The sequence below is a fragment of the Tachypleus tridentatus genome, chromosome 2, assembly GCF_004210375.1.
Source record: "Tachypleus tridentatus isolate NWPU-2018 chromosome 2, ASM421037v1, whole genome shotgun sequence".
In the NCBI taxonomy this organism is placed as follows: Eukaryota; Metazoa; Arthropoda; class Merostomata; order Xiphosura; family Limulidae; genus Tachypleus; species Tachypleus tridentatus.
Genome location: NC_134826.1, coordinates 72,319,211 through 72,332,328, shown reverse-complemented (window position 1 = coordinate 72,332,328; position 13,118 = coordinate 72,319,211). Strand labels below are relative to the sequence as shown.

At 29.8% G+C, this 13,118-nt stretch overlaps 2 protein-coding genes across 6 annotated transcripts in view; both read right to left on the bottom strand.

Annotated features, from left to right (window-relative positions):
* The window catches only part of LOC143244221 (syntaxin-like), a 38,259-nt gene extending 28,385 nt beyond the window's left edge, over positions 1-9,874 (bottom strand). For 3 of the 5 annotated variants that reach the window (XM_076488494.1, XM_076488492.1, XM_076488495.1), the window contains exons 1-4: positions 9,811-9,874; positions 9,374-9,412; positions 4,745-8,178; positions 597-674 (exon numbers count right to left, since the gene is read on the bottom strand). In XM_076488494.1, the coding sequence (XP_076344609.1) occupies positions 597-674; positions 4,745-4,777 (111 nt within the window). In that variant the 5' untranslated portion in view covers positions 4,778-8,178; positions 9,374-9,412; positions 9,811-9,874. Of the gene's footprint in view, positions 1-596; positions 675-4,359; positions 8,179-9,373; positions 9,413-9,810 lie in introns of all 5 variants that reach the window. The other 2 variants (XM_076488493.1, XM_076488496.1) reach the window with 2 other exon arrangements.
* On the bottom strand, positions 9,722-12,578 carry LOC143244222 (small nuclear ribonucleoprotein Sm D3-like). Its single transcript, XM_076488497.1, has 2 exons — positions 12,044-12,578; positions 9,722-9,913 (listed from the first exon to the last, which is right to left on the bottom strand). The coding sequence occupies exons 1-2, from the start codon at positions 12,360-12,362 to the stop codon at positions 9,864-9,866; spliced, it is 369 nt and encodes a 122-aa protein (XP_076344612.1). The 5' UTR covers positions 12,363-12,578; the 3' UTR covers positions 9,722-9,863.
* Between the last annotated feature and the right edge of the window lie 540 nt (positions 12,579-13,118).

Sequence of the window (13,118 nt, the reverse complement as noted above, 5' to 3'; positions counted from 1 at the left end):
TAAAGAAACAAACATAAACAAATGCAAAATTAAAGAAGCCTTACTTATACAACAACTTAAACCCAAAATAAACCAATATAAAGGAACGCCTTTATACCTATATTAATATAATAAAATAAATAAAATTATATATTCAAACATCTAATACCGCCCTCTACATTTCGACACATAGTTACACAACCCCTTTCAAACATGTGGTCAGCTTCCGGTCAGTTACCTCTTTCTTTGTGAACCTGACGATGACCAAAGAAGGTCGAAACGTTGTTCGCTCTTCTACGTAAAATATTTTCTCAATCCAAGCGAGCCGTTTTTGCATATAAACATCTAGATTTTATTTGGAAAATGTGAATTTTAGTACATTGTTTAGTGGAATGAATATAATTTGCAAGTAGAAACATTCTGTATGAAAACAAAAGTTTATATGAGGCATGATATAAAAAAATAATTAAATTACAACACTAATATAGCTAGAAAATTCAGTGAATGGTGATTGGCAAAAAATTGTCTGCTTAGGAGTACAAGAGCTAATAAAGCTCACACAGTGACAACTAAGATTTTAAATTTTTTTTAGCTTTAAATACAATGAAGAATTTCACCTCTTGAAAGAACTCTTCCATGTGTTTCTCGCCCACACTGTCTTTCACAGAAACAGCCACATCATCATCCCCTTGAGCCTACAAATGAAGAAAACATTCACATACAAACAACAACAATTCTTCAGTCAGAACAAAGGTAATGATGCATTACTTGCATAATCATCTTTAAGATGCTAAAGAAAAAAAATCAGTTATTGGAGAACAGATACATATAAAGGGAAAAATTTTCAAATTTGACATCAATTTACTATTATTAATGTACTACATACAGAAAGGTTTATTCTTTACAGTACATATGATTATATAATTAAAGAACCTGGTCAAAAGTACAACACTTATAAGTAATGACTTTAAGGGGACATAAACAAACTAGTATTGCAGGAGTATAAACATGGTTAACTGTTTTATTTTATGACTTTAAAAAACTAATTACACTAAATACAAATACATATTTAACAGCATACAGTCACACACATAAAACTCATTACCAGTGAACCTCGTAAAAAAAATTAGGCTGTTATTTATTTTTAATTTATAATGAATAAAATATTTGTATTTGATAAAACACAAAATATCAAAGGTTTAATAAATGAATAAATTTGTATGTAGTTTACTGTTGGTCAACATTTCAAGATTTTTAGACTTACATCATTTATTTTTCAAATGTTTTTTGTATGTTTAGTCTAGCAATATTTGCTTAAACAGAGTGATTACCCTAGTGTTATTTGGTTTGGGTAAGACTAACCTTTTGACCACTTGGCTTATTATTAATGTTACATTTAATTTTTATTTTTAGGTAGTACTAGCAATAGGTTACTCAACATGTTAAATGAAATATTAGTACAGTGAGCTATCATAACTTCTGGCTGTTAAAGAAGAAGAATTTATATCAGGAGTTAAAATTATTGTTTCTGTTGTTTGGTATGTGCTGGGGATTTAATATACTAGTAAAGTATTTAAATTAGCAATTAGTTACTTGCAGAGAAGTAATGAATATCATAGCTGTGATAAAAATAACTATTAATTTATGTTATATCTTAGAAATAACCTACAGACTATGAAATAGTTTAACTTCAGTTAAACATACAATTACCAGACAACTAATGAGATGTATACAAAGATAATGGCCTAATTTTATGCTTCTTTAATTAATAAACAACACTAATTATAATTCAGTTATGCATGTACTGTTTCTCAGTATCCCACTGAAGTACTTACTGGTTCATTTTTGGAGAGAAAGTATCAGTCAATTAATGTTTGAAATCTACCAAGTTATTAAATATTGGTGGAACCATTTTTAAAGATCTACGTATGTAAGCCAAGAAGACTGTTATAATACATCATCTACACTACATCTGTCTTGTCCAGTGTTGGCAATACCTTCTGTTTAATAAGAGTTCATCAGACTAACTAGAATGTTACAGATATAACACTTGTCTAGGTACCTACTTATATTATCATTTTTTTATGAGAAATGACTCTTACGGTGTGAACCAGATTAAATAAGATAAATGTCATTATAAATTTTACTTCATTTAGAACTCAAATTTTTAGAGTAAATATCAATAATAAATTATTATTTATTTACTTTATTGTTATCAATAGGTTCTTTGAATTAGCTTTACTTTGAATCAGAATAACTAAGTTTTGTTCGTGTACAAGTATTTCTACATCTCTATATTTTTATTCAGTATAGTAATTCTGGTACTTAATTAAATCTTTCCAAATTCTTTTTTAAGTTCCAATCAAATAATTAACACACAAGTATAATTTAGTGACATTCCAGCAACCTACTCTAAACTGTTTCCCAATAATTAATTAACTTATTAAACATTTAACTTTTATATGGTGTACTTTATCAAAATCTCTATGTTAAAACATTACTTGAGAATGTAAACACACTATCAGTCAACAATATAAATCACATTTCAAAGTAAACAAACTAGCATTACTTACTGCTACTCTTTTCACAACAGATTAAGAGAATAGGGATTAAGGCAACAAAACATGCTTATTGTACTCCTGACACAAGCTTACTATATTTTGAATATATTCTTATCTTTTTAAGTTATAATAAGATATCTTTAAAGAAACAACAGATAACAGATTTATTTCTTCACTGAACATTTGTAGTTATAAAGTAAATTCATAAACTTACTTTCTAAGTTCCAAAGTATATTAATTATTTAAATGAATATATATGATTTTTCTTTATTTTAATGCATTTAAAGTTATAGGTAGATGGACTGTGAAGTCATCCATCAAGTATTATTAATGTATTAGTTTGTTTCATAGTTTTTATTTTCTGTATTATAGTGGCTTTTATGCTATCAAAATATGAAATGTTTACTATGTTTTGGATGAAGAATTAACCCTTTTGCTACAGCCCACAGTCAAAAGCCATGTCATCAAATTTATTAAAATGCATTCAAAATTTTATTAAACTACTAATTTATCAATGTATGTCAATAAGTTTGGAATTAAATTATAGATTACAATTCAAACTTTAATGTTATACATGAGTTAATTTCTTAATTTAAAAGTAAATATTAAAAGAACACATCTAAATATAAGATTATAGTGACTCATGTGGTATGTTGAATGTAGCGTTGTTTAAAATTAATTTTTTAATATTAAAATACTGTGTATATAGTTTTGTATAAATTAAAAACTCAAATTAATAATATTAACAAGCTAAAATATAAAATAAGAACATCTTTTTATTTTGCTGAAATGTGGCTTATGTACTGAATCAAATACACTGGACCCCATTTATCTCTATGTTTGAAAATGGTATGTTATACACTTACTTTGATATGTGATGTGTGAATAACCAATAACTTTTCACAATAATTACAACTTTTCACTCAGACTAGTGATGAAACAGTCTCGATATTTGCACAAACAACTCTTTAATAAAATTATTTTACTAAAAATCTTATTTTTTATACACAAAATACTTGTAATCTTTACTAAAAATCTACCAACTTTTATGAAGATACACATTCTCTATCAAAATTTACTGTGCAAATACTTAATGTGTAGACAAACTCGTATATTATACAGAGCCTGTCACGAAAAGGTTAAAGAAAAACATTGTGTATTTTTTCTTAAAAATAAGTTGAATGCAATAATGCATTAAAATATCTTATTTTGTAATGGAAATCAAAGTAAACAGCACACCGCATCTTGTAAAATATCATGATTAATTATAGTTTGACATTTGTTTAAGCAACATTTTCAGTTTTTGAACATTTGCTAACAAAATATAACAACATAAACAAAAATCTGAAGATTATCATATCCATCTATATGACCAAATGAAGCATATTAAACAGCATTTATGATTATAAAGATAATTTAAACCTGAAGAACACCTCATAAAAATAAAACCAAGGTAGAACTGACATTCAAAAAATGAATTGTGTCACATTGTGGTCTGAAAAAACTAGGACTTCAGAGAATAGATTTTATATAGTTTCTTTGTAACACTTGCACGAATGTAATGACTTGTACTCGTGAGTGTAGCAATATGGAGAAAACTCTATGTACTACAACATTACATTTAAGTTGATAAAAGAGCCATGAATAAGAATATATTAAATTCACAAATGAGATGTAAAAGTGAAAATTGCTTGCATATATAATCTTATGAAAATTCACTAATTTTGACTTTAAAAAATACTTAAATCAGGAAATTTAGTTTTTCGCTCTTATTTATGGATTTTTTTCTTAAACAGTAATTATCTTTTACATAACATACCTCATAATTCATACGACTCCTCAGCTTTTACAGTTTACATCCAAAATTAAAAAAAAAACTATGACTGCATGTTGTTGGCAAGGTTAGTCAAATTTTAAGTATATCAGTATATAAAACACGCCTATTTCTTGCATTATAAATTCTGCTGTGTTACTTGTCTAATATTTATAGTAATAGCAAAAGATTGGTAGCCAACTAGAATAGATAGCCTACGTTCAAATTGGTATAGATTATAAGCAGAGAATAAGGTCGTGGTAACAGTAGAAAATGGGGATAACTTAGTTCGGCCAAACGGCCATTTTTTAACACCTGGAAATGAAATGAAAGTGTAAAGTATAGGCCACAAATACCAATACTGATAGAAGTAATAATAGTAGAACCATACAGCTTTCAAGGAAGCAAGCCGGTCCTTTGTCATTGTGAATGTATTACCACTAGCACTAACGGTCTTAAACTAGAGGATGAAGTCATTTGAAATTTATAGCACCAATTCATTTAAAAGATTTTCTAGCTAATGTGAAAGAAAACATTAACATTTTTGGTCATAATCTTACTTTCTAGCGGTAATCGATTTTCTATCAAAAAACAAGGATAATATACAGCGCTATCTATATTACACTTAAAAATGAAAATAATTTTCTTTAATATATCATACATTTAAAAGTTATGGAGAAACCTCTCACATTTCATTCTCTGTTATGTAATTGACGTTCACATTGTAAATTAGTTTTATCAAACACACTTAGAATAAAGCGTAAGTAGAAATCAATAGTTCTCTTTTTAATTTGTGTAATTTAAGTAAGAACGAAATATACATAAAAAGTTCATATGTGACCGTCGATACAGTAAGAAACAGTGGAATGGTTGCATGCAGGCGCACAGCTAGGACATTTTTAATGAGTGGCTTTATTTCAATTTTTAAATGATGTATTACAGTAATTAAGTGGATTTCTCACTGTTTTAACACAGTTCGTATTAACGACAACTATTCTTAGTGTTTATTTTGAGTAAATACTAATAAGTTATGGCTGAGAGAAGGAAGCTAGTCGCACCCCTACCCATAAAACTCTCTCCCTTATTTGTGCGCTTAGGAGTGTAATATTTTGGTGGATTCATTAATTTATTACGAAACGATTTTCTTTCCAACAAACTGTTTATTTCTGACTCATAAAAAGTAATTTTCGACAGATGCAAATACTACTGTATTTTTGAGAAGCTTTTCGTTTTCATATAACTGTATCATTTAACTTACTATTTTCCCTAATTTTTGCTGTTATAGCAATTTTAGTATAATGTTGAATACCATATTTTAAATTTACGTTTTAAAGATTGTTGTTGTTGTTTTGAATTTCGTGCAAAGCTACTCGAGGGCTATCTGCGCTAGCCTCCCTAATTTAGCAGTGTAAGACTAGAGGGAAGGCAGCTAGTCATCACCACCCACCGCCAACTCTTGGGCTACTTTTACCAACGAATAGTGGGATTGATCGATATATTATAATGCTCCCACGACTGAAAGGGCAAATGTATTTGGTGCGACGGGTATTCGAACCCGCGACCTCAGATAACGACGTCGAGTGCCTAAACCACACGTTTTAAAGAACCTAATACATTATTTCTACCATATTTAAAGACTTCAAAGGTACATATCTTTGAAACTTTTGATTAAGCCTAATTATAGTGATTTATGAAAGATATAATTGTATTCTCGGATTTGTAAAAGTCAATACACGCCATGTCAATTGTTATTGTTTCGTGTGCTTTATATAAATAGCTGGCAAAATATGTATGAAAAAACGTAAAACTAGCTGCACACGACGCGTTAAACCAATCGACAATATAAAATCACAGTTAGCTAAAGAAAACTCAGTAACAGTAAGGAAAAGACAGCAATGTAAACCAAACAAAAAGAACATGAGAAATATTATTTAGGTAAAGAAAAGAACAAACGACTTTTTCAAAAGACACGAAAGAAAAAAAAATAGTAAACTGAGAGAAACATAGATAACGTTTTTTAAAAGAACTTTATCTTTCTGGTGAACAGTTGATTTTTGTGTGACATAAAAGAGTTCAAGTCCAATACAAATTTATATACACTAAACCACAGTCGGACCTTGGAGTTATATCCGACTCTTTTCTTTGTTCATCGCCAACGTTAGTGGATCAGTTTAATACCCACCTTCCTATTACACACCAGTGTTATATATAAGATGCGTAGATAATATTTAGTTCAACGTTTTTCACAAGTCATGTCAAAAACTTAGCAAAAAGGTTTTATAATACATAAAGTCCGTATAATTTTTACGTGTGAGGTGGAAGAAAACAAGTGCATTTTCAAGACGTCCAAGTAAATTAATTAATATATTTACCACTTTTGTTTACCGTATTTAGAGACTTATACAGTGGTTTCTACAGCTTTATACCACCCTTTCTTACACAACTTTGTTCTAAATCTCCTTATCAGAGCGTATACTATCTGTTCTCATAAAGTTTAGAAAATTCAGTGTTAAGAGAAGAAAAGTCGCAAATAGCTTTTTCCTGCAATTTCTTACATAAATACTGAACAAACAAACAAAACCTCACAAAAAACTACACATTGTCTAAGACTATCTCTTATTTTGTTATCATTCCTTTTATTGACAAACAAAACTTGAAAATCAAGATGTATCACTTGCAAACTAAGTTACGTTTAGTATCTAATTCAATAAATTATGGTGTTGTAACAATAAATTACTCACTATATATTCTAGATAAATCTGTAATAATTATTAACATTTCCTATTTAATTTTAACACAACATTCAAGTTTATGTTTCAACAAGCAGCAAGATTACATTTAACATTGTCAATTATGAAATTTAAACAACTTACTTAAAAACATAATATGAATAACAATTACTAATATAAACATCACATAAAAAGATGAATACAAGGTTTGGGAAAGGTACTGTTTATTTAATGTATTTCAGAAATGTTTTCAGGTGCTCTCTTGCACTGTGCCAGTTCATGTACACATTTGTGGTTGTTTATTCCTTCTAGCTTAACTCAATAATTTTTTTGGGGACAGAAACATACCTTATAGTGGTAGCTCTTTCCTTCTTAATTATAATGTTGTTGCTTTTTTGTGTGTAGAAGATATCTATTTGAATTTATAATGAAGTCTGAATTTTGGTTCACACAACTTTCCTTTTGTGTTGTACACCATAAAACAAGGTGCTGAGCAGTCAATGCAAATAAGTTGTTTTCAATAAAGAGTTCAAAACACTGAACACATTTCATCCAGGGCAGGAACCTTCATTCTACTGTTACCACACAGTTAAAATACAGATTTCTTTCTAATTATAAACATTTCAGTCTGCCTTAATACAACTCATTTTCTTAAGTTGAGTTTTCTAAATCCCTTTCAATGTCAGAATCTTCCCAAAAGCTCAGCAAATTTAACTCTCCCTACTTCACTAATTTCATGAGATGAATTTTCTAAAAATATTACTAATTATACATCAGTTGACATCTTGTAGTTGTCTTGAGTTGGGAATGGTCATGCTTGCTGACACTTGCTAAATGATGTGAGAGTTTAACATTTCAAAACAAAAGTAAAAGACTGCCATCTGTGAGTGAACAACAGAACTAGGACACCACAGAAACAGTGTAGACAGACTTGAGCCAAAACAGTGGTGTGATTCATATATATATATAAAACTTGCAATCTGGGAATGTTTTCTTATGACACAGACATACATCCTGGCTGTCTAGGAGATTAAACAACAAGGTATCATGCTAGTGGATCTATCTTTACACTATTTCCAGTCTGTACCTATTCTTCCTGCAGTGAAAAGACAAAAACCTCATATAATGTTCAAAGTTTCACCTGTTTGTAAAACATTTGCATTTTCTTTACCTTCTTAAGTTAATATATATATATATATATATACACACACACACACAGATAATTTTACTTCTTCTTTTTAAACACTTAATAAATGGCTTTATGGTTTTTATTGAAAACATTCCTGTCTTAGAGATTATTCAAATCATTAAGACAAATATTAACTGTCAGGAATCCTTCAACAAATCCAATGAAACAACATATAGTTACAATTTCACAATAGAAAACAGTTGCCATTTAACTTTCATTTTCTTTATAGTACTCAGCCAACCATATGTTCATCTACTTTATAACTTTTCAGTCAATCTCTTAAACACCCAACTAATTAAATTATCAGGAAGCATTTTATTAAATGTCTACTGAGGATCAAAGTTTACCATGCCAACTTGGTCATTGTCATTCAAAAAGACAGAGATGCTATTAAAATATTTCTACAAACTGGTCTAAAGACACTGAATATGACAGTTTGCAACTTGCACTACCAAACAGAAAAGCGACCACTCAAAAATAACATTACAATGCAATATTTTGCAAACAAACATTTGCCTTGTTTTTCAAACAAACTTATTTTTCAAGTATTATTCTTCTGTATTGAACAACAATACTGCTTTATTTCTGATAATTCTTGCTATAGATATTATTCCACATGAAACATCAAATCTGAAACTATATCATTTTCTTAAAACACCCCTTTAAAGTATTTTTTTCTAGTATTGAAATAAACAAGTTTATGCCTTTAATAGTTATGAACCTAAGACATAAACAGCAAAGTAATAATTACATATAGGCCGATCATTCCAAAATGTTTTAAACAGTTGTAACATAAAGTAGTTTTGGTTCATTATAATGACATGCTCTAGCCTAATGATGGCCACAGTATAAAAACTGAAACTTAGTCTCAGTCTGTTAGAAGTAAGCAGGGATGGTTCATTGTAACCCACATTTAACATATGGATTGATGTTTTTTCCTCCATCTGTTTATCACAGGTTTATGTAATATTTGATATGTATAAATCATTTACCTATTTTTAAACAAATTTCAATAGTAGTAGTTGGTAACTAGGTACTCACTTCCTCTTTGTTATAAACTTACAAACCACACTTTTTTTAATATTGTTCAAATGATTCTTACTTTTGTTCATTAAATGGTGAAGATGATACATTGCTTGCCCTTTAACAGAAAGAATAAAACAATTGCAGTACGGTTTTACAAAGAACAAAAGAGTAACCATTAAAAAATGAGACATTCATCTGGAACCTAAGAAACAGAATTTTATTACACAAGTACTGTGATAACTGTTATCTGCTTGAAACTTCCATAATCAATTTTCAGGTGTGAAGATTACAGTGAATCAAGCAATGCTTTAATATGAAACCTTTATATTTAATTTATTTTACAGTTTTAAGAAGTATTATAAAAACATTTAACTTATCTCTTTATCATTTATAAAACATTTCAAAAACACAAATGCACCAAAAATGGTTTAAAATACTGGTTTATTCACTTGTTTTTAATGAAATGCTGTGGATGGTTCAAATTACATAAATTCATCGACATAAAATCCATACACAACTTGAGAAGACATGTAGTTCTATTCCACTGACAGTTCAGTCTTGGAAAACTATTTTCTTCTCTGGAAGATTGGCCGAGCCCTTCCTCTCCCTCTGGCAGCTGTAATGTAATTAAATATGGTGTAATTAATCAAAGTACAGAAAAAACAACACTGTTTGTAAGTAGCAAAAAAGTTTTTTTTAATGATGTTAGGAAAAAATAAAGTATCAACTCAAAAAAGGCTACTCCATGATGACGAGAAAACCCACTTGTAGAGAAAAATATACATGTAAAAATGACTTGTATGGGTAGAGAAAACTATAGAGGAGTGAACAACATTTCAACCTTCTTCAGTCATTGTCAGGTTCACAAAGAAAAAAAGAGGTAACTGACCAATAGCTGACCACATGTTTGAAGACACTTGTGTAATTGAGTGTAGGAATGTAGCGGGTGTGCTTAGATGTTGGATATATTTATTAATATAGATATAAAGGTGTTCCTTTGTACTGGTTTATTTTGGGCTTGAGTTGTTGTTATAAACATTGCCAATCATTTAACCTCTTCTAGACCTCCATCAGACAGAGTTAAGAGTTTTGATACAACAATCTCATAATATCTTGATGGTACTTATAGATGGTTATCTGCAGTTTTAATTCATTATAGTTCATTACAAACTGAACACACTTTCTTAAAGATGTATACTTGCTTTGAATTAATCTAACATTTATATTCTCATTCCTTATGAACTAGCTTCCTGAAAACAAACAATTCATGCAAATAATCTTGATATAATAAATGGGTAAGTCTATGCTAGAAGGTTGTTTATTGTTGTTAACACAGGCCCTCCAAGACGAGAAGCAACACAAAGGGCTTTCTCTTTATTATTCCCTCCATTCACTTTGGAAGTTACTTCAAACTGTGTCCTATATGGCTTCCATGATACATTTCCATCATAGTCTGATAGAGTTTTTTAGTGGATAATGTTGTTCAAGTGGTCTACTGTATGTTTAATTTAACAAGATAGAGGTGTGGCCAAATTAATGTAGGAAATTGCCATGTTTATAGAAAGCAAGGCAGTGGTAATAACAGGTGTAGGCCATATGGGTTATCTAATTCTTTCTTGTATAATTAACAGTGTTAGAGGTAGGAGTTCTCAAACAAATGTGGTTTTGATTACTGCATTTATCAATTCAATTTCCAAATGTTTCATAATTGACATGATCAATGGAATAACAGCATTTCAAAGGGCCTAGGGCAAAACTTTTTTGCACCCCATCCCTTTTAAAACTTTTTCTGTGCTATATAATACTTTGTTCTAAATTTCAGTTTTTAAAAATAAAATTACCAATTTTGACTGACTCTTGGTCAACTACCCCACCTATCACTATGCTACTGCCAAAGATGTTTTGTTTCATACATCAGTGATGTCCTTTCTATATTATCCTGTACATTTTCTGTGGCTTTATCACTTTTTGTTATAACATAGTTATAATTTGATCTTCCATGAAATTTACATCGATTCACAATTCTACAAATGTTGTCTCATTCTTGTAATTTTTCTCTTCATTTCCAGTCTTCTATAAACGTTCTTTCTTCCTGATCTTCTTTCCACAATTTTTCCATTTCATAACATTCTCAATCTTCAACTTATTTTCACCATTTTCAAGTTAAGCCTAATTTTATTTTTGCCAAAATAATCACACTCTTGGAATCAGAATTCTAAAGGTTTCTGTTGTTGGCAAGGTTATTTTGCAATATTTGGTAAAAAGAGTAATGCATGGTTCAGTTCACTTAATAACAGCAAATATTTATTTAACTCGAAGTTCCACAATTAATATCACATTCAACAATAGGCCTAACTTCATAAAATTTGTTTAATATAGAAATTTAATTTACTTGCTAACTTTTCGTTTCTTTGTCAGAACATAAACTCAATATTTGCACCTAAGCTAATTAGATGACTGGAAGTAACATACAGAATAAATCATACAATCAATATTCAATTGTTTAGTGTCTAATAACATAAATGATTCACTCGTGCCTAGCTAGCTTTATTAGTTTATATATATGTACATACATGACTCAAATTGTTTCATTAAATTTGGAAAAGTTCCGGATGTTAAGGCTGTTAACCATGCTACGTCAAACTTCCTTCCAGATAAACAACGAAACAAATTTATTTAACTTAAACTAATTACTAAATTAAAGGCACAAGCAGATCTCAAACACTAAAACTACCATATTCAATACCTTGAGCACGTAATATTGCTGACTTTCCCCTCCCGGCTGCAGCTGCAACCCCTTTACTCCCAGTTTTCTTGAACATAGGAGCATTTTTGAGCATATCAGGCAATATCAAAAATCGTACTTTGCTCCCTCTGATGTATACATTCTCCATTTGTGCTACTCTTCCGTCACGGTAAGTTACTGTAAGGTTAGACATTTGACAATTCATATTGTCTTCGGCTTCCACCAGTTTTCCTCGATACACTTCTCCTGTGTTTGTCTCACACGTTACAATATGACCTTCTGCTTCGTGTAATACTTTAATTGGGACACCAATTGACATTCTTGTATGACACAGTACTACTAAGCAAAACACAAACGAATTTGGATTACTCTAAAAATAACAATTAATGGTAGTTTATTCTTCCAGTATCGACGTATTTCACTTTATTACTATTAGGATTAAGCCTATCACTCTAGTATTACTTATACACCAAAAACCACATACAAAGCTTTTTAGACCCTGATGAATAACAGAGAAGTTACGAAACTTCAGTACTTAAAAGCGCGCGTTAGTAAAACGCAATATTTTCTCCAGTATTATTTTTTTAATTTCTGTATTTACAATTATTATGAATGAAATATCCTTAAGTAATATGTATTCTTATAATTACAAGTTGTAATTAAAATATTATTATTAATATAACTTCAAAATAGCACGAAAATAAATCAATCATAGTAAATATTAAAACATACGGGAATTATACTTGATAAAATAAAGAGTTAATGAAAACGGTACATAATGTATGTGTATGTTTTCTTATATCAAAGCCACATCGAGCTATCTGCTGAGCCCACCAACGTGGAACGTAATAAACAGAATATTCCGGTGAACATACAGTAATCCCGTTTTAACCAATGAGTTATATAAATATAAAGAGAGCGGTGTATACTTTGATAGCTGTAAATGACCAAAGTGCCTTGTGTAATAACAATGTACCGAATCAGAATCCTCTATTTTAGAAACATAATACTGAAACTGTTATTTCTGGAATCGAAGCCTGTCTGTGCTAGCAGTCCTTAACATTGAAGTGACAAA